Source organism: Mobula hypostoma, chromosome 20 (assembly GCF_963921235.1).
Source record: "Mobula hypostoma chromosome 20, sMobHyp1.1, whole genome shotgun sequence".
NCBI lineage: Eukaryota > Metazoa > Chordata > Chondrichthyes > Myliobatiformes > Myliobatidae > Mobula > Mobula hypostoma.
This window is the reverse complement of record NC_086116.1, coordinates 2,057,812-2,079,001: the sequence shown is the minus strand read 5'-3', so window position 1 is coordinate 2,079,001 and position 21,190 is coordinate 2,057,812. Positions and strand designations below refer to the sequence as shown.

Sequence of the window (21,190 nt, the reverse complement as noted above, 5' to 3'; positions counted from 1 at the left end):
AAGGAGCTGATGGTTGACTGCAGGAGGAAGAAACCACAGTGGAATCAGAGGTGGAGAGGGTCAGCAACATTAAACTCCTCAGTGTTATCAATTCAGAGGATCTGTCCTGAGCCCAGCATGCAAGTGTCATTACAAAGGAAGCACGGCAGCGCATCCACTTCCTTAGGAGTTTGAGAAGATTCAGCATGACATCGAAAACTTCAACAAGCTTCTATAGATATGTGGTGGAGAGGATATTGACTGGTTGCACCACAGTTTGGTATGGAAAGCACCAATGCCCTAGTGGATTCGGCCCAGTCCATCACAGGTAAAACCCTCCCCACCATTGAGAATGTCTACACGGAGCACTTTCGCAGGAAAGTAGCACATATGTTAAGGACACCGCAGCACCGAGACCTAGACTATGCTGCTGCCACCAGGAAGAAGGTACAGCAGCCTGGTGGTCCCAGTCTGGGGCAGTGTCTGTGGAGGGAGGGTGGGGAGAGCGAGACCTTTGGAGGTGTTGTGAGGGGAGGGGCGGTGTTTGTGGAGGGAGGGAGGGAAGGGGCGAGACCTTTGGAGGGGCTGTGAGGGAGGGTGGGGAGGGCGAGACCTTTGGAGGTGCTGTGAGGGGAGGGCGGTGTTTGTGGAGGGTGGGGCGGGCGAGACCTTTGGAGGTACTGTGAGGGGAGGGTCGGGGTCTGTGGAGGGAGTGTGGGCAGGGGCGAGACCCTTGGAGGTGCTGTGAAGGGAGGGTCGGTGGGTGTGGAGGGAGGGCCAGACGTTTGGAGGGGGCGGTGTCTGTGGAGGGAGGGAGGGAAGGGTCGAGACGTTGGAGGTGCTATGAGGAGAGGGCGGTGTCTGTGGAGGGTGGGGTGGGCAAGACCTTTGGAGGTGCTATGAGGGGAGGGGCGGGATCTGTGGAGGGAGGGAAGGGGCGAGACGTTTGGAGGGGCTGTGAGGGGAGAGGCGGGGTCTGTGGAAGGAGGGTGGGGAGGACGAGACCTTTGGAGGTGCTGTGAGGGGAGGGGCGGTAACTGTGGAGGGAGGGAAGGGGCGAGACTTTTGGAGGGGCTGTGAGGGGAGAGGCGGGGTCTGTGGAGGGAGGGTGGGGAGGACGAGACCTTTGGAGGTGCTGTGAGGGGAGGGGGCGGTGTCCGTGGAGGGAGGGAAGGGGCAAGACCTTTGGAGGTGCTGTGAGGGGAGGGGGCGGTGTCTGTGGAGGGAGGGAAGGGGCGAGACCTTTGGAGGTGCTGTGAGGGGAGGGGCGGGGTCTGTGTAGGGAGGGAAGGGGCGAGACCTTTGGAGGTGCTGTGAGGGGAGGGGCGGGGTCTGTGGAGGGAGAGAAGGGGCGAGACGTTTGGTGGGGCTGTGAGGGGAGGGGCGGGGTCTGTGGAGGGAGGGAAGGGGCGAGACGTTTGGAGGGGCTGTGAGGGGAGGGGCGGGGTCTGTGGAGGGAGGGAAGGGGCGAGACGTTGGGAGGGGCTGTGTGGGGCGGGGCGGGGTCTGTGGAGGGAGGGAAGGGGCGAGACCTTTGGAGGTGCTGTGAGGGGAGGGGCGGGGTCTGTGGAGGGAGGGAAGGGGCGAGACGTTTGGAGGGGCTGTGAGGGGAGGGGCGGGGTCTGTGGAGGGAGGGAAGGGGCGAGACGTTTGGAGGGGCTGTGAGGGGAGGGGCGGGGTCTGTGGAGGGAGGGAAGGGGCGAGACGTTTGGAGGGGCTGTGAGGGGAGGGGCGGGGTCTGTGGAGGGACGGAAGGGGCGAGACGTTTGGAGGGGCTGTGAGGGGAGGGTGGTGTCTGTGGAGGGTGGGGTGGGCGAGACCTTTGGAGGTGCTGTGAGGGGAGGGGCGGTAACTGTGGAGGGAGGGAAGGGGCGAGACGTTTGGAGGGTGTGAGGGTAGGGGGCGGGGTCTACAGAGCGGGCGCGCGCTAAAGGGGCGGAGCTTGCGTGTGTCCTAGCAGTACGCATGCGTGCCCGGTTGCGGTTGGCGCCAGATCTGTGCTTGCGTTTAGGCCGGTGAGGGGCCTGGACAGGCGGTGCCGAGACAGCAGGGTTCGTCACCCCGGACCTTGGTGACTCCGGGCTATCCGCTGGGAGAGGTAACGAGAGCTAGTGGCCACTTTCTGTACTCGAGCCCTGGTAGTCCGTGAGCGCTTGTGCAAAGCGCCCTGGGGTTGGCTGGGACCCCAGGGGACGGAGGGTCATGAACCAGCAGAGTTCTACAGGTAAGGGTGCTTCCCCTCACCCACAGGGAGGCTTGGGCCTCTGGGTGATGGCGTGGAGGTAGAGCGCCTGCGGGGGCTGCAGCTTCCTTCAACTCTCGCTGTCTGTGAGGAGAGAAGCGGCTTGGCAGGGGAGCACAGTTCGCTCCGCGCGAACCAAATCGTGTTACGTTTCAGGGACATGTCGGAGTACCTCACACTCTTTGTCTTGTGGTCAGTGAATGGAAGGGACAAGGTCAGTAACAACACTGCTCTTTGCTGGGGTTTATCGATCACACAGATCATCAGCTCTGCTCCCAACACAAATCCTCCCTCCCCAGTACCCTGAAAATCTGTTGTCTTCCGCAGTTCCATCAACTCAACTTCAATTCTTTTCCCATTTACTACTCTTAGCTACAATTTACAACAGCCAAGAAATCTGTCAGCACATTTGTTAGGACTGGGATTAAATGATTACATTGGGAAAATTAATTGTTGAATGAAGGTTTTAACTAAATAAGAGCCAAGGCTAGGATATAGTACGTTATGTGTCCAAAATATCTGGGGATTTGTGAATGCGGAGACCAACCTGTGCAAACAATTAAGGAGGTAGGTGGCACCAATTTGAATCTGGTGCTTTCATTGAACTGGAATTGAGATGAGGATACTTTGCATGTAAGCTAGGAAATAACTTTTGAAAAATTTAAACCAGAATAGTCATATTCTAGAAGAAAGGAGTGGACTTGACTGTTTGGCATGGGGTAGTGAGATTTACTGGAGGCAGTGAAGCAGGATTAGCAGACATCAGTTCTGTCCAACAGGTGTGAATTAGTCACTACGTGTGAAGATAAGTAGAGATTACACAGGAGACAGCTGCATCTGTCACAGAAATGCAGAGACAAGCAGAAGTGTAACATTAATTTTGTTGTGGGCCTTAGTTGTGCTAGGGAGATCAGTCCACTCCAACCAAATTTAAGAATCTCAAACCATGTTTTGTGTATGGTGCCATGTAAGTAGAGGGCAAATTGAGAGATGGACTCGAAGTGTTGTGGTTCATGTATACACACATCCAGGAGTTGGGCTCAAAATGGTATCAAGAATAAGGTATACAAACTGGCTGAGCAAGCATAAATAGGAAAAAGTGAAGAACATAGAAAGCACAATTCCTTGTATTATAGAAATGGAGAAAGATATTGGTTAGGGAACAACAGGAGAAGTTGTTAAGAGAGACTTTAGGAGAGGTGAAAGTATGCAGACTGGTGGGGTGGAAGTTGAGTATAAATGCCTCCCAAAAGGGTACTGTCTGTTTCTTTAGCTCATATATTTGTTCTAGTACACTGAAAATGACAGTATAGGAGAAGGACTTTTTGGCCATGCAGTTGTACCAAATTAATTAAAAGCCCCTCTAAACTAATCCCTTGTGCCTACTCAACACCTTGTTTCCAATAACTTTTTAAATGCCTCAGTCATATTTCCCTGCCACCTCTGTCAGGCACCCATCTCTTTGTGGAGAAATCACTTTCTCCACACATTTCCTTTTACAGTAACTTGCTCCCCTTTTCACCTTAAATGCCTGCCCCCTGATAGTCAATTTGACTGGAGTGTATGCCTCTCAATCTTGTTTCTATCTATTCTCCCCTCAGCCTCTGCTGCTTGAGAGGAGCCAACCCCAATGAACCTTTTCTCAAACCACGTGTCCTCTGATCCAGGTAGCACTGTGGTACACCTCTTCTGCAGTCCCTCCAAAGCCTCCACAGCTTTTCTATAATGTGGGTACGAAAACTGAAGGCAATACGCCAGACGTTGCCTTGCTAGAATTTTATAAAGCTGCAACATAACTTCCTAATTTGAATAATAAGAACAAGCATCTGGTAAAGTGCTGTCTTTACTACCCTGTCCTGTTGAGCCACTTCCAGGAAGCTTTGAGCTTAGACTTCAAGATCCCCTTATAAATCAACAGTGTTAAAGGTCCTGCCAGTACTGGCCTCTTGCATTTGCTAGCCCAAAGTGCAACACCTCCCACTTGTCTGGATTAAACACTGTCTACTATTTCTCTACCCATATCTGCATTGATCTGTATCGTTCTGTATCCTTTGGCAGTCTTCTACAGTATCCACAGCACCATGGATCTTTGTATCTTCTGTGAACTTTCTAACCCACCCACCCATATTTTCATTCAGGGCATTTTGGATGATATCTTTCATCAGTACTGGATATAGTCTTTCTGAATTGTCTTGCTACTTGTTTCTCGCCAACTGTCAGTGACAAAAATCACTGGTTTGAATACAAACATAACTGATACTATATTTAAAAAAAAAATTGTTCACTGGAAGCAGAGTGTAGTGGCTAACAACCACACTAGTGTGTGCGTCTAGTTCGAAACTGTTCGGCAACAATCTTCTGCCTCAATTAAGCGGCGCAGTGTCCTGAATAAATGAAGGAATCGGGCTATTTTCTCAATTAGTTTTTGTTCTTTCAGACTTGTTCCAAATAAGCAGTTGCCGGATTAACCGATGACCCAACTAACCAGAATCTGGTGTATATAGAGGAACCTAGTCAGGAAGAGCAATATGGGACCTCCTCATAGGGCAAGTAACTGAAGCGGCAGTTGGCGAACAAGTAGGGTCCACTAACCACAATTCTAATAGTTTTTTAAAGTAGTTCTGAAAATAAGAACATGTTTACAGGTTTAAGTCCTGAAGTGAAACTGGGACAACTTTGAGGGCGTTAGGCAGAATCTAGCCGGGGTTAACTGGGTGACTATTTAAAGACAAAGGAACAATTGGTAAGTGGGTCATATCAAGAGTCCGTGGCAGCGTAATCCTGTTAGGATGAAGGTACCCATACCAAGTTCGGAAAACCCTGCCTGATGGGAGGTGTCAGAGCTCTGAAAAGGAAATTACATTTGGGCAGCTGGGTATGAAACAATCCATCAAATATAAAAAAAAGTTTTAAGACTTGGAGGCCACAAAGTATGAGATGGATTTGGCAGGCAAGATTGAAGGTAATCTAGAGAGGTTCTTCAGTTACAATAATGGCAAAATGGTGACCAGGGAGAGACCAGATCTTCAAGACTATCAGGGCCACTAATGTGTGCAATCAGAAGACATGGTTGAGGTTTTTAAAGATCTCTTTCTCCTTGGTCTTTACTAAGGACAATATAATGGATTCCAAAGAAACAAGGCTAATAAGTAGTGAAATCTTGGGTCATTTGCATATAATGATGAAGGAGGTATTTGCAGTTTGTAGTGAATTAAGATGGGTAAATCCCCAGGGCCTGACCAAGTGCACCCCCCTGAACCTATGGGAGGTTGGCGAAGATATCACGGATGCCCTTTTAGAGGTTTTTGCTTCATTATTAGCCAGAAGGTTGGAGGTTGGCTGAGTGTAGCAAAGACAGGTCAGGGAACGACAGAGTGCTGAATCTGACTTTATTTGCAGGGAAGTTACTGAGGGGATTCTGAAGGACAAGATCTACAATCACTTGGATAGTCAAGGCTTGTTCATGTATAGTCATTGTGGTTTTGTGTGTGGGTGGTCATGTATGGTGATAGTAAATTAGGTGTCTTGTTGATAATGGAGGTTACAATGAAGTGCAAGGTGATTTTAAGAAATAGCAAATGGATTTCAACTTGGGTGTGACTGCATTTTGGACATTCAGTCTAGGATGGGACCTATAGTAATGAATGCAGGGTGCTGAGGAGTGCTATGGAACAGAAGGACCTGCGAGTAAAGGTGCATAGTTCGCTGAGAGTGGCCATGCAAGTAGACGGGATGATAAGGCTTAAGAAATTAAACTGGGTTCGGTAAACAAAGTCTGGTTATAATAAGCATTATTATTGGCAAATCACTTCATTATTGTCACTTGTACCAAGCACTGTGAAAAACTGTTTTGCATGCTATTCGTAGAGATCATTTCATGACTAGTTCATTGAGGTAGTACAAGGGAAAAGCAGTTACAGTGCAGAATATTTGTTTAATTTTCTTTCTCATTGCACAGTTTGAGTGGTGGGATGACAGCAGTAGAGTAAAATGAGGGCTGTGGGAAGGCAGGGAGACCACTAGTGTTCCTGACGACTTCACTTGCAAGAAATGCACCATCCAGCTGCAGCTTCTACCAGACCACGTTGAGGAGTTGGAACTGGAGCTGGCTGAACTCCGAGAGGGTTGAGATTCTAAATTGGAGAAAGGTCAATTTTGATGACGTCACAAAGGATTTGGCAAATGTGGATTGGGACAGGTTGTTCTCTGGCAAAGGTGTACTTGGTAAGTGGGAGGCCTTTAAAGGTGAAATTTTGAGGGTACAGTTTGTATGTTCCTGTCAGAATAAAAGGCAAAGATAACAGGTTTAAGAAACCTTGGTTTTTGAGAGATATTGGAGGCCTGGTTGAGGAAGGGGAGGGAGGTGCATAGCATGTACAAGCAGGTAGGTACAAATGAGGTACTTGAGTGTAAGAAATGCAAGAGAACGCTTAAGGAAATGAGAGCTAAAAGAAGTAATGAGAATGCTCTAGCAGACAAGGTGAAGGAGAATGCCAAGGACTTTACAGGAGACAAACTAAGCAAATACAAAAAGAAATAATAATAAATAAATATTGAGAACATGAGATGAAGAGGCCTTGAAAGTGAATCCATTGGTTGTGGGAACAGTTCAGTGATGGACCAATTGAAGTTATCCCCTTTTGTTCAAGAGCCTGATGGTTGAGGAGTAATAATTGTTCCTGAACCTGGTGGTGTGAATTCCAAGGCTTCTGCACTGTCTTCTTGATGGCACCAGTGAGAAGAGAGCATTTCCTGGGTGGCAGGAGTCCCTGATGATGAATGCTGCTTTCCTATAGATGTGATCAATGGTGAGGAAGGCGTTACCCACCCATAAGGGACTGGGCTGTGTCCACTACTTGTAGGATTTTCTGTTCAAAGGCATTGGTGTTTCCATACCAGGCTATGATGCAGCCAGTTAATATACTCTCCACACCATATCTGTAGAAGTTTGTCAAAGCTGATCATCTGGCCCATCTTCAAGATGTTCAACTCTGAAAGGGAAGCTACAGGCTATTGATTGCAGTGGTTGTTTAGTTTTGTTTGCTGCCAGCAAGTTGTTGCTGTGATTCACCAGCACTATCATAATCCAGTAAATAATATTAAATAACTATAAATTACTGGTTATATATATTTAAATTAGTGTTAAGTTATTTTAAAAAAACTGTACATGCGTTCATTGTGCATTCAGAAATCTGATGATGGATAGGAAGATGCTGTTCCTGAAATGTCAAGTGAGGCTCTTCAGGCTCCTGTACCATCTCAACGGTAGCAATGAGAAGCAGGCTGGGTGATGGGTGTCTTTCCTGAAGCATCACTTTTAGAAGACGTTGATGCTGGCCCATGATGGAGCTGGCTGAGTTTGCAGTGCTTTCTGATCCTGTGCAGAGTCCATGATGGAGCTAGTGATATTGACCATATCCTGTCTAGAGCAGTTCTTACCTTGACTCTATTGCAACTAATTCATGTGATGTTGAGGTAATGTCAGATTTGCTTGCCACAGGACATGTTGCTGCTTGTTTCAGCTGAGTTTCTGCTTGATGGTGACCCCCAAGATGTCCGTGGCAGGAAGCTGATGGAATGGAGAAGTGCTGTTGTCAGGGGTGGGTGTTTAGCTTCTTCAGAGGTTATTGTCTGTGCTTGCAGACATCAGCTGCAGTGTTCACTGGGGAGTTGAGAATCGAATTGAACATTCTGAACTTTGACCTTGTAATGTAGGAAAGTCATTGATGAAACAGCTGAAGTTGGCAGGGTAGAGGACAGTGTCCTGAGATGTTCTGAGACCAAGATGACTAATCAGAAACTACACCTTTCCTCTTGTGCGAGCTAAGGCTTCAGATAGTGGTGTGTTCAGAGAACAGATCGCCTAATGAACACTGATATTTGAAGGTCCAGATCATGAAGACCTTGTGCTGCCCAGATGAGAATAACATTCACTGCTGCCTTTGCCAGTCATCCAAAATGTGAATACTTGTATTGATTGGTATAAGTGGCCTGAATTTTGTTATTTTTGTTTATTTGTATAAAGATCTCAATTTGTTTTTTATGAAGTTACTTAATTTTACTTTGGCTCGTACTTTACAGGACATACCATGCAGGATAGCATCAAATTAGCCTCATGTGGGGATGATATTAAAATCTGGGATTCGGTTTCCATGACAGTAGTGGAACAATTTAACCCTCATAAGAAGCCCTGTGAAGTAACTTCTGTTTGCTGGACTGCAGATAATATCCTTTGATTCCATTATATTCTTTGCTACCATTACATTTGCAGTTACGTGAATTGTTTATTTCAAAATATGATCTATTACCATCCTTAAAATCTGGTAATTGATTTTAATAAGTCTGAGATGCATTTGGCACTGTTTTGCAAATCAATGTTTTTAAGTATGTAAGAGAGAATGATTTTTATTTGCATTGACTTTTTTTGTGGTATTTTTCTCTTTGTGGAATTTGAAGTCTTCTTGATCTCTTTGCCTTTACTAGCGTTCCTCCTGTTTTTTTTTCTCATTTAAACATCTCCAAAGTCATTTGTTCTGCAATATTTTGGTGCTTTTCCATGGTCTCTGTACTTCTGATTAAACTTAAGGGTAATGCTACCACGATTAGTTGTTAATTCCCTTGCATATTTTGCAAAATGTTTAAGTTCCTAATTTTAAAAAAAAACACTGGTCAGTGTCAACTTTAAAATTGTTTGCCTGAGATAGAGCAGCGATGTAGTAACAGATTTGGAAGCCTTTTCTAATGTTCAGCTTTTAAAAACTAGTCTAATGTTAATACATTTCTTGCAGACTTGTTTTGTCTACTTTTGAATGCTTGAAAGTATAATTGATTCATTTACAGAAGTTATTTTGTTGTCCAGAGTACTAATAATTTGATTATCGTTAGCAAAATAAGATTACCAATCTTTATAATTGATTTGCCTTCATTCTTCTACATCAGCATTTGTTGAGTTCATCCAGCACTGGGGACAAAATAGTGTTATCATCCTGTACACCTACTCCCCTGTCTATAAAAGATTTTGCTGATGGGGTAGGTAACCTCTTATTAAAATGCTAAACCTTGTGTTGATTTATGGTTCTCCTGTAATTTATTAAGGTGGGAAAATTACTTATGAACATGTAACATTAGTTTTGCTTAACTGTCTTCCATTTAATGTGATTCCAGTTTGATGTGTTTTGTTTAATTCTACAGAAAAAGCAGACGTGTATAAGTCTGGGTTCCACTTGCAAGTATTTTGTAAGTGGTGGCCTTGACAACACGGTTAATATCTGGGACGTAAAGTCGAGGAGATGTCACAGAACGCTGAAGGTATTCTATTGACAATGGTTCTTGCTGTTGGATGGTTTGCTTATTAACGCGGTTAATATCTGGGATGTAAAGTTGAGGAAATGTCATAGAACATTGAAGATGTTCTGTTCGGTAATGGTTCTTTGGATGGTTGGTTTGGCATTGGCATACAGGAACAGATAATTTGACGCTCTGGCTTATTCCACTGGTCAGTAAGCTGTGACTTGTCTTTCTATCCCTATATCTTGTCATATTCTTGTTTACAAAGAACAGTACAGTGCAGGAAGGGGTCCGACATATCTGAACATTCATTTGCTTCTCTGGAAGCCCCGTCAGTACTTCAGTTGTGTTTGCCTGCAGTAGCACCTCTGGCCGTGCATTCCTTGAACCCACCGCTTTGCACATCTTTTTATCCTGTCACCTTAAATTCATGTCTTCCAGTGTTACACACATCAAGGTTGCTGGTGAACGCAGCAGGCCAGGCAGCATCTCTAGGAAGAGGTACAGTCGACGTTTCAAGGGTCTCGGCCTGAAACGTCGACTGTACCTCTACCTGGAGATGCTGCCTGGCCTGCGTTCGCCAGCAACTTTGTGTGTTGTTTGAATTTCCAGCACCTGCAGAATTCCTGTTGTCTTCCAGTGTTAGACATTTTGGTCCTCAGGATAAAGATGCTGACCGTCTATAATTTTATAAATTTCTCAGATCTCCACTCAGCCACTCCAGAGACACCAGCCCAAGTTCAACCTCTCTATGACCTCAAATCCAAGTAGATTCCTGGTAAACTTCAAAATCCACACATCTTTCTTATGAGCAACCAGAATTGCAATTCTCCGGATACACCTGACCAGAGTCTTGTAAGGCTGAAATTAACTTGCTGACTTGTGAACTCAGTACTTCAAGTACTGAGGCAAGATGACGCTAGCAAGTCATGGCAACATACTGCGGGCAGCAAGTAAAAGTACTAACTGTTCTATCAATTATACTTTTTCTGGCCTTCAGTCACTGCAATCCACAGTCTGTAATTTCCCTTTGGGAGTTGTGCTTTTGAACTGTCTGTACGATCTGGCATTTTTGTGATGGTCTGAAGAATTCACCAAACTGGACTTTTGCGAATGTAGATATGGCTGCGGCAGCCATTGCTGGAGCAGGCTTGGGGCCGGATCAAGACTTCGGGCCAGATCGAAGTGCCAGGCCCCTGGCTCAAGAGTGGAAAATGAACTGATGTTTAGCTGATTTTGGCGCTGAGCCTGATTTAAAAGATAAAGGCATCGAGGTGAAGGACAAGCTGGTGTTCAGCTCACTTCTCCAATTGGCTCCATGGCTGTGGCCTGCAGCTATCAGGCTCCTGGACCAGCTGCAGCACTGAACTGGTTCTGTGGCTGTAGACTCACTTTCAAGGACTCTGGGTTCATGTCTGTGTGTTATTTGTTTACTTTTATTGTTTGCATGATTTTTTTTGCACATTGTATGTTTGATGGCCTTTGTGTTTTTATGGGTTCTATTGTGTTTGCTTTGTGGCTGCTTGCATGAAAACGAATCTCAAGGTTGTTTATGGATGCATACTTTGATAATAAATGTAATTTGAACTTTAAAGGCAAGTACATTATATGCCTTCTTTACTACCGCATCAAAACTTCTGCAGACAATTTCAGGGAACTATAGACTTGGATCAAAGATTCCTCTGTGCATCAACACTGTTCAGGGTCCTGCATTAACTGTGCTGTTTCTTTACATTTGATCTCACACTTGGTCAAGTTATACTCCATCTGATCTATATCTCTCTATATTCTTTGATGCCATTGTGGATAGTGTAGAAGATTTTTGTGTCATCTGTCAACTTACTAACCCATTCATCAATGGTTTCATCTAAGTGATGATCCCTATGGACAACTTTAGTCACTGATGTCCAGTCAGAATAAATCTCATCAACCACTTCCCTCTCTTCAATGGCCAAGCCACCATGGATTCCATGAACCTACCATGTGAGACCTTGTCACATGCCTTAATAATTTCCATGTGGACAATGCTCACTGCTCAATCTTTATCACCTCCTCAAAAAAGACTCAACTCAATCTATTCCTTGTCTCCAATTAAGCCATGATTCTCCAAATGCTCCCTAAGAACCCTCTACAATAGCTTTCCTACCACTGATGTGAGACTCACTGGTTGAAATTACCAGGATTATCCCTATTTCCTTAAGTAACAGAGTAGCCTTAGCGATTTCTGACTCTCTGCCTAATTCTCTTCTTTGAGTTCTTTGCAATCCTCAAGAGCTGTGTTTGATCTTCACTTCCTAAGTCTTGCATACGCTTTTTCTTGACTAAATTCATCGCTTCTCTCTTAATCTAGGGGCTTTTACAATGCTATTCTTGTCCTTTCCTCTCACTGAAACATAGCTGTCTTGTTCTTTGTGCAGTTGGTCTTCAAGCCCCTTCTACATGTCAGATAGCTGTTCTCTCCTTAGTTTAGCTCTCCTTAGTTCTTGCCTAATGCTCTTGTACTTTGCCCTAGTCCATTTTAATACTGTCCCACAAGGTCTATTCAGAGCTATTTTAAAATTTGGAGATTACTGTTTCCTGAATGTTACCTGGCCAAGCTCATTTCCAAATACCAGGTCCAGTGTGGCCCTCCTAGCTGGATTATTTACATTTTAATTTAAGAAACTCTCCTGGATGCACCTAATAAATTCAATCCCATGTTAACCTCTTGCACTGAGACTTCGCCCTCTATTTGGGAAGTTGAGGATAATATAATATGATCAGTCTTAGTATAGAAGTTGTTCTGATGCAGCATTAATACCATCTGAGGATGAAAGCTGCAGGGTTCTTCCTCTGTTTGCAAATATACCTCACTGCTGAAAAATCAGGTTCTGTTTTTAAGAAAATCATCCTTTTAAGTCCTAGATTCCCCAACTGGCGTACTGTATTTCACACAATCTAACCTGTCCATTTCCTTAAGTGACTTCAATCAAAGAACTTCCTAGGCTATGTCCACACTACGCCGAGTAATTTTGAAAACAAAGCTTTTTCACTTTGTTTTGACCTTCCGTCCACACTGAAACGGCGTTTTCAGCCCCCGAAAATGGAGATTTTCAGAAACGGTCTCCAGAGCGAATAGATCTGAAAACGCCTAATATCCGTTGCAGTGTGTACGGGGTAACCGGAGCTTTTTAAAACCGCTGTCATGACATGCCGGAACAGATGACGGCAGCCCGGCATTTCATTGTTTTCTTCTTATTATTACTACTTTATTGTTGCCAAAGAATTGATACTAGAGCGTGCAATCATCACAGCGATATTTGATTCTGCGCTTCACAGAACCTAACAATTTCAGAACAGACGGCAACGAGACTGAAGCCAGAAGAGTTAGAAATCTACTCACCAAGTACTTTGACCCATAGCTTACTGAATAAATAAGTATACTCACTTTGCCCTGTTTTCTGTCCTTGCTGGTATGAATGTGCTTTACCTATTTATGCAAGTACTTCTCTGACAATAGATGTGTAACAGCCTAATGTGACATTGTATGGAAATACAGATAACACTGATGCTGACATATTATACATGGTGCTTTATTAATGCAACAGAGTTGGTCAGTTTTTCAATGTTCGTCATCAACTGGGTCATACTGTCCGTGAACTCCCTGTCGGTTGCCTCCATACGCTCCAGTATTTGATTTTTTTAGTTTTAAGTCCTCCTGCGCGAGAGGCAAGAGCAATTCCTTTTAAGTTTTTCTACTCTGTAACTGGACAAACACACACCAAGTATATTGTTTCCTCGTCGCTTGTTTTCTGTGTGTCCTGCGCATGCCCAGTAAGAGGAGATTCACCCAAATATCCATCTAATGTGGACAGAGATATTTTGAAAAAAGCTTAGTGTGGACGCCTATCGTTTTTACTCGAAACTGGCGTTTTCAAAATTATCCAGCGTAGTGTGGACGTAGCCTTAATCTTCTGGTCAATCTACATTCCATTTCCTTTTTGAGCTGCTGACACTACCTCAGGGATGGCCTAATCAGGATTTGGCATAATTGTAAACTGAGGCTACGTCCACACTACGCCGGATAATTTTGAAAACGCCGGTTTCGAGTAAAAACGACAGGCGTCCACATTAAGCGTTTGTCAAAATATCTCCGTCCACATTAGGCGGATATTTGGGCGAATCTCCTCCTCCTGGGCATGAGCAGGACACACAGAAAACAAGCGAAGGGGAAACGATATATTTAGTGCGTGTTTGTCCAGTTACAGAGTAGAAAAACTTTAAAGGAATTGCTCTTGGCTCTTGCGCAGGAGGACTTAAAACTTAAAAAAAAACAAATACTGGAGCATATGGAGGCAACCGACAGGGAGTTCACAGACAGTATGACCCGGCTGACGACGAACATTGAAAAACTGACTAACTCTTGCATTAATAAAGCACCTTGTTAAATGTATAAAACGTCTGCATCAGTGTTATCTTGTATTTCCATACAATGTTACATTAGGCTGTTACACATCTATTGTCAGAGAAGTATTTGCATAAATAGGTAAACCACCTTCATACAAGCAAGGACAAAAAACAGGGCGAAGTGAGTATACTTATTCACTTCTTCACTTCGTTGTTAGAACAACGAACATCTGTTCTGGCACGTCATGACAGCGTTTTTAAATAGTCAAAAAAGCTCACTTTACAATTTAACTCTCACGCCGTTCACCGACTGCACGTTATAACAGCTTGTGCAGTACCAAGCAGAAGCAGAAAAAAGCATTGTTGTTGTGTTGTCATGACAACGTTTTAAAATCTCTCCGTTTACCCCATACACACTACGCCAGATATTAAGTGTTTTCAGATTTATTCACTCTGAAGAGTGTTTTCGAAAATCTCCGTTTTCGGGGGCTGAAAACGCCGGCTCAGTGTGGATGGAGGGCAAAACGAAGAGAAAAGGCTTCATTTTCAAAATTATCTGGCATAGTGTGGACGTACCCTAACTCTGTGCTTAGGTTAACCACCTTTTGTAGGTTAATGACAAAGGGAATGAAAGGGAGGATGTGTAAGAGAATAAATTGCAGGGCACGGGGGGAGGGAAGGAAAGGTGCAATAAGCTTGATGGTATTCCTACTTTGGCAATTGGCATGGACACGGTAGGCTGTAGGTTAAATGGCCTCCAGCTACAAGATGTGACTTCCGCTCTCTTTTGTCTCAGCATCATAAAAGCTTGACAGATGGGTGAGAGACAATTGGAGTATGCTGATTAAATCATTTTTATAATCTCTTGTCACAGGTCCGGGTGTCCTTTTTCAGAAATTAGGTAGTATTTGAGGTACTTGTCAGGTTTCACTGGAGAAAGTGCAGAGGAAATTTAAGAGAAATGTTGCCAGGATTGGAAAATTTTAGCTAGAGGGAAGGATGGATTAAGTTAGGTAATTTTTTTTCAAAAGAACTGTGGCTAAAGGAGACTTGACTGAGTTGTGTCAAATTAAGGGGATTAGTTAGAATGAACAAAGATCTATTTTCCTTAGAGGGTATATAGTGTTAAGAGAATGGCTGAAAGATGAGGGGAGATGACAAAACATTATTTTCTGTGTTTGGAATCTGAAGCTCATTGCACTTTGTTTTTAAAACACTTTAAGAACTGACTGCAGGGCTGTAGACCTGAAAGGTGGATTTGGGCTGGACAGTTATTCTTCAGCCACTGGAGACATGATGTAAATTTTGTATCATTTCTTCGTCCAGGGAGGAATGTTGGGTGTGGAGAAACTGCAAGCAGATTTAGTGAGCTTCATTTCACCACAGAAGAATGCAGCAACCTTAGAAATAGAGTTCAATTCTGGTTTTGTTACCATTCTTGTAACCCTAAACAATGGATTGGAGAAGGTGTAATCATGTAAAGACAAATTACAGATTGACCTTACTGAACCAGGTCTTAATGTAGGCTATGCATTTTCTTTCCTCTTGAAATAACGCTGAATAACTGTGTGCAAGGTGAAAGATATGAATGTCTGATTTTGGTTTTAGAAACATCGAAACATAGAAAACCTACAGCACAATACAGGCCCTTCGGCCCACAAAGTTGTGCTGAACATGTCCCTACCTTAGAAATTACTAGGCTTACCTATAACCCTCTATTTTTCTAAGCTCCATGTACCTATCCAAAAGTCTCTTAAAAGACCCTACTGTATCAGCCTCCACCACCTTTGCCGGCAGCCCATTCCACACACTCACCACTTCTGAGCAAAAAAAACCTACCCCTGACATCCCCTCTGTACCTACTCCCGTGTGTCCTCTTGTGGCAACCATTTCAGCCCTGGGGAAAAAACCTCTGACTATCCACACGATGAATGCCTCTCATCATCTTATACACCTCTATCAGGTCACCTCTCATCCTCCGTCGCTCCAAGGAGAAAAGGCCGAGTTCACTCAACCTATTCTCATAAGGCATGCTCCCCAATCCAGGCAACATCCTTGTAAATCCCCTTTGCACCCTTTTCATGGTTTCCACATCCTTCCTGTAGTGAGGTGACGAGTGAGCACAGTACTCCCAAGTGGTGTCTGACCAGGGTCTTATATAGCTGCAACATTACCTCTCAGCTCCTAAATTCAATTCCACGATTGATGAAGGCCAATGCACCGTACACCAACATGTTGGGTCTGTAATTATATTTTTTTTATTTTACTTCAGAAGTATATTGGACTGTGTGAGCTAACTCCCACAATTATTGTTCAGACACTTAATAGTTTAGAGAAAATGTGCAATAGAACTATTCTTTCATACATACCTAATTTCCTTAACTAATGTTAGTTGTTTGTCTTAAAATATTTCCAATTTCTGTGTGCTCCAGATTAATTTTCTAAACTGTACACCCATATCTCTGTACTCTTAATTGTGGAGCCATCTAGGTAATACCAGATTTCTTTTCATCAAACAGCTGTCATTTTTCATTTTATTATACGAACTGTGTATGACTTCGTACTGATGAACAATATTTCTGTTGTAGGACCACAGGGAGGCTGTGAATTGCGTATGCTTCAATTGGAATGACTGCTACATAGCGTCTGGTTCCTGCAGAGGTGATATAATTGTACACAGTATTACAACAAATATTTCCAGTACACCTTTTGGCCATGGCAAAACACAGGTACATACTGTTAACCACTGCTGGGAACTGTTTAATATTTTTGTGTATTTGCCTGTTTTTGAAAATTATTGATAGTAAATTTGAGAAATTTCACTTTGGGGAGATATGAAAAATAATTTAAGATTTATTTGCTTTTACTTGTGCACTTTTTAAAACTGACAAGGTTTGGAAATAACTTCTGCAGATAATTGAAGAAATGCTTTAAGTTTCAGGATTATGTGGGGAAACACAGAGTGTGGCAAATTTAATTGCTCCTTTAGGGAATTATTGTCACATTTACAGAGAAGCAGTGAAAATATTTTATTTACATGCCACCCAGACGGACCATTCCACACCCAAGTACATTAAGGTAATAAGTAGGTAAACGATAACAGAATATAGTGTTACACATTTTCAGAGGAAGTGCAATATTGATAGACCAATAAAGATCTCTGTCAAGGCCCCAGCCCTGTCCCTCGATATAGATTCTATCAAGTCCTGGGGACCTATCCACCTTGATGTTTCTCCCTGTAAATCCTCTTCATACCCTACAACACCACCACCTTCCTAATCACATCATCGTCTAACTCCTCAGTGAATGCTGATGCAAAGTACTCATTTAGGAACTTGTCCACATCTGGCTCCACTCACAAGTTCCCGCCACTGTCCTTGAGTTTTGATCAGTAGTTAATTTTGGAAAATGGTGTTAGTTTTTTTTCCCTATTTTTGGCTCTGAAGAACTTTCATTCCTCTTCCACAAGTGAACTTCTAAATTTTCTTTGTCTTTTTCCAGCCAGTGCAAGACCTGAAGTATTCCATCTATAAAAAGGCTTTGCTGGGAAGTGTCCATGACAGTGGCACTGTAACTCTTTGGGACGTTAATACACAACAGAGTCATCATACCTTTGAAAATGCTCATAAGGCACCAGCTTCTGGCTTGTGCTTTTCACCAGTAAATGATTTATTGTTTGCCACAGTTGGTCTGGATAAAAAAATCAACTGCTATGATTCCTCTAGCAAAATGTGAGTTGTGCTACATCTGTTATGAGAAGTACATTACATCTTGAAAAATGAAATTATTTGAAAGGGCAATGGGCCAACTGTAATTAGCAAATACAAATAAAATGTGCTCTTTGCTGAGGATCAAGAAAACATTTGCACTTAAGTTAAAATCATTGTCAAATATGGGCAAGTTTTTTAGAGTAAATCCTCAAATCCTGTGGGATATGTTAGAATGGTAAAATGATTTAGAAAAAAATTAATATAGCAATTACTGAGAACTATTTAATATGATTGTTGGAGAGGATTTTTGACATGTCACGCTGTGAAGTTTTGCTGTGACATGGGAGGTATCAAGTACATATTTTTGAAATTTGCTAACCGGGTTGTACTTTCAACAGGTTCCTTGTAGCTGTTTGATGCTGTATTTACCAAATCTTGTAGGCTCTTAATGCAGTAATATAACGTTGTATCTTCATACTTGTGTCAGCATCCTTTTATGGTTTTGTCTTTTCCAATGTTTGTAATCACTTCTGGTTGGATGATCTATAGAGATTTCAGCAGGCCTCCAATTCTGTTTGCTTAAAATCCTTGGGTAGCAGTGTAGCTTGTGAGGAGGGTGCAGAAAGCCCTGGGGACAGAGATTTGCTAAGTGAATGACAGATAATGGGATAGAGAAAAAGTAGAAGGCTTGTGTGGTTTTTAAATTGTGAGAGTTTGAAAGGTGTTGGTGTTTGGAAGGAATATTAACATGTAATTAGCAGCAATTAGGAACACAGTGTTTTGGAGGAGGAGGTGCTTGTTCAGGTTATTTTGAGACCTTCTCAAGCTGTGAAGTCATATGAGACAGAACTGGGCCATTCAGCCTGCCCTTGTCCAAGCCAACCAACACATATACTAGACTTGGAATACTATACCCGGTTTCAATCTAAATATCCAGGGAAGAATATAAGTGTACTAGTTCATTAAATTGATTCTGGGAAAAGAGGGATTAAGTGAACTGGGTCAATACTCTTGAGTTTGGAACAGTTTAAGTGACCTCCTTAAAAACAGAAATTCTTGTGGCTTGGCAGTGTAAGTGCAGGGAAGTGTCTCCCTGAACAGAGAGCGGGGAACCTCAGAATAAGGGGTTGTGAGGCAATGGCTCTATTAGCTGTGCCACTGTACTCTCCTAATATTTGTTCGAAGTTCAGGCTCCTTACCTGCAGGTCATGAACTCCATCCCAGAGTCCTGTGGAGATGAAATTGCTAATTATATCAAAGGTGACAATTACAGGGATCAGATATGACATACCCTTTTAAAATTTCTGGCCATAGCCACATTTGGAAGTGTCCCCTCCTAATTCATCAGCAAACAACATCAGAGAACATGCTTCTGTCACAAGCCTCACTACTGAAAACATTAAGATGCAATTCTACCAAACACTCACATTTTTGTTATTTTTAATATGTAAAGCCCAAGTACTAAACTCAATACTCAATGATAGCTCAACAGATTTTGAGCTTTTTGGCTTGGCACCTTTTTCAGTGAATTTTACTTCAACTTGTTCACTTTAATACCCCTTTGCCAATCACCTGTCCAGCTCTTGGCTCCATCCCTCCCCCTCCTGTCTTCTCCTATCATTTTGGATCTCCCCCTCCCCCTCCCACTTTCAAATCTCTTACTAACTCTTCCTTCAGTTAGTCCTGACGAAGGGTCTCGGCCTGAAACGTTGACTGTACCTCTTCCTAGAGATGCTGCCTGGCCTGCTGCGTTCACCAGCAACTTTGATGTGTGTTGCTTGAATTTCCAGCATCTGCAGAATTCCTGTTGTTCACTTTAATACCTGTCCCTTTAATTATGTGTTTACTCTTTGTATCAAATTTCACATTCATTAAAGCAGGTGCACAAATGATGTAGAAGTTCCTGCATAGTTGTGTGATGGGGTATGGTAAGGAATATTTTCTTGGATAGAACAGTTATGGAATAATAGAAAGAATAGTAAGTACCTTCGATTATTCAGTATATACAAGAAAAACTTGCAATGAGTGGCATATGATTACATCAGCTTGGTCATTCAGAACAAAGCTGAGCAAAATTTACACCAACATTGGTGCTGATATTTTTTCTGAATTTTGTTTTTCACAGGATATTGCGCACTATTTCTGTTGAGGCTCCTTTGACTGCAATAGGCTTTATGACTGATGGAGCAACTTTGGCTGTTGGATCCATCAGGGGCAAAATTTACATCTATGATTTGCGAGTGACAACTTCACCATTAAAGGTTGTCAGTGCCCACAAGAAATCTGTGCGGTGCTTAAAGTTTCAGAATGGTCCCACGCCAGTCAGGGTAAGTGAACTGTTCATCAAATTGTTCTTGTGTAATATCGATACTGATTTAAATCCACATTTATTGAGATGGAATAGAGTATTGTCATTTTATGTTGTGGCCACATAAATGCACTACAGTATAGAAACAGGCACTTGGGTCCATCTAGTTCATTTCAGTGGTCCCCAACCTCAGGCGATGATCTGGGCCAACATTTACGTGCCGGGCGGCACCTAATTAATTAGCTTGTTTATTTCGGCTTTTTCCTTAAAGATGTGCTGGGTGCGTTCCCACTACCGCTGCACCACTGCATTCTTCGCAGCAATGTATCGGGCTGCGGCCCGGAGGTTGGGGACTACTGTTCTATTTCCTGTCTTATGGCTGACAGGCAGGAGGCAGTGAGTGGAAATAAGTCTTTTCTGGTTGGCTGCCAGTGACTAGTGGCGATCCTCAGGGATTAGTATTGGAACCACTACTTTTCACATGATTTGGATAATGGAATTGAGGCTTTCTGACAGAGTTTGAGAATGATATGAAGACAGCTGGAGGATTAAGTGCTGAGAAAGCAATGTGATTGCAGCAGGACTTAGACAAATTGGAAAAATGGGCAAAAAGGGTGGCAGATGGAATAGTGTTGGGGAATGTATGATGTATTTTGGGAAAGGGAATAATAGTACAGACTATTATCTAAATGGGAGAGAAGGTTCAAATATCAGAGGGACTTGGGAGTCCTCATGCAAGACTCCCAGAAAGCTAATTTACAGGTTGAGTCTGTGGTAAAGAAGGCAAATGCAATATTGGCATTTATTTCAAGGGGAATAGAATATAAAAGCAAGGAGGTAAATCTGAGGCTTTACTAGACACTAGTCAGGTCATACTTACAGTATTGTCAACAGTTTTGGGCCCCGTATCTCAGAAAGGATGTGTTGTCATTGAAGAGACCAGAGAAGATTTGCAAGGATGATTCTGGGAATAAAGGGGTTAACATGTGAGTGTTTGGCAGCTTTGGGCCTGTACTCTCTGGAATTTAGAGGAAGGTTGTGGGGGGTGGGGGAGAATCTCATTGAAACCTACCAAATGTTGAAAAGGCTAGATAGGGTGGATGTGGAGGACATGTTCCCTCTGGTGGTGGGGTATCCAGAACTAGAGGGCAGAGCCTCAAAATTGAGGGATGAGCTTTTAGAACGGAGGTAAGAAGGAATTTCTTTTATCCAGAAAGTGGAATGCTCTGCCACAGGCAGCGGTGGAGGCCAAGTCTATGCACATATTTAAGGTGGAAG

General features: G+C 43.3%; 1 protein-coding gene across 2 annotated transcripts in view; it reads left to right on the top strand.

Annotated features, from left to right (window-relative positions):
• Window positions 1-1,938: 1,938 nt before the first annotated feature.
• Window positions 1,939-21,190, top strand: part of nedd1 (NEDD1 gamma-tubulin ring complex targeting factor) — a 76,735-nt gene continuing 57,483 nt past the window's right edge. Inside the window, exons 1-7 of one of the 2 annotated variants that reach the window (XM_063072239.1) lie at window positions 1,939-2,203; window positions 8,303-8,448; window positions 9,158-9,250; window positions 9,413-9,529; window positions 16,483-16,623; window positions 17,396-17,625; window positions 19,730-19,931. In XM_063072239.1, coding sequence (XP_062928309.1) covers window positions 2,182-2,203; window positions 8,303-8,448; window positions 9,158-9,250; window positions 9,413-9,529; window positions 16,483-16,623; window positions 17,396-17,625; window positions 19,730-19,931 — 951 coding nt within the window. In that variant the 5' untranslated portion in view covers window positions 1,939-2,181. The remainder of the gene's footprint in view (window positions 2,204-8,302; window positions 8,449-9,157; window positions 9,251-9,412; window positions 9,530-16,482; window positions 16,624-17,395; window positions 17,626-19,729; window positions 19,932-21,190) is intronic. The other variant, XM_063072240.1, reaches the window with a different exon arrangement.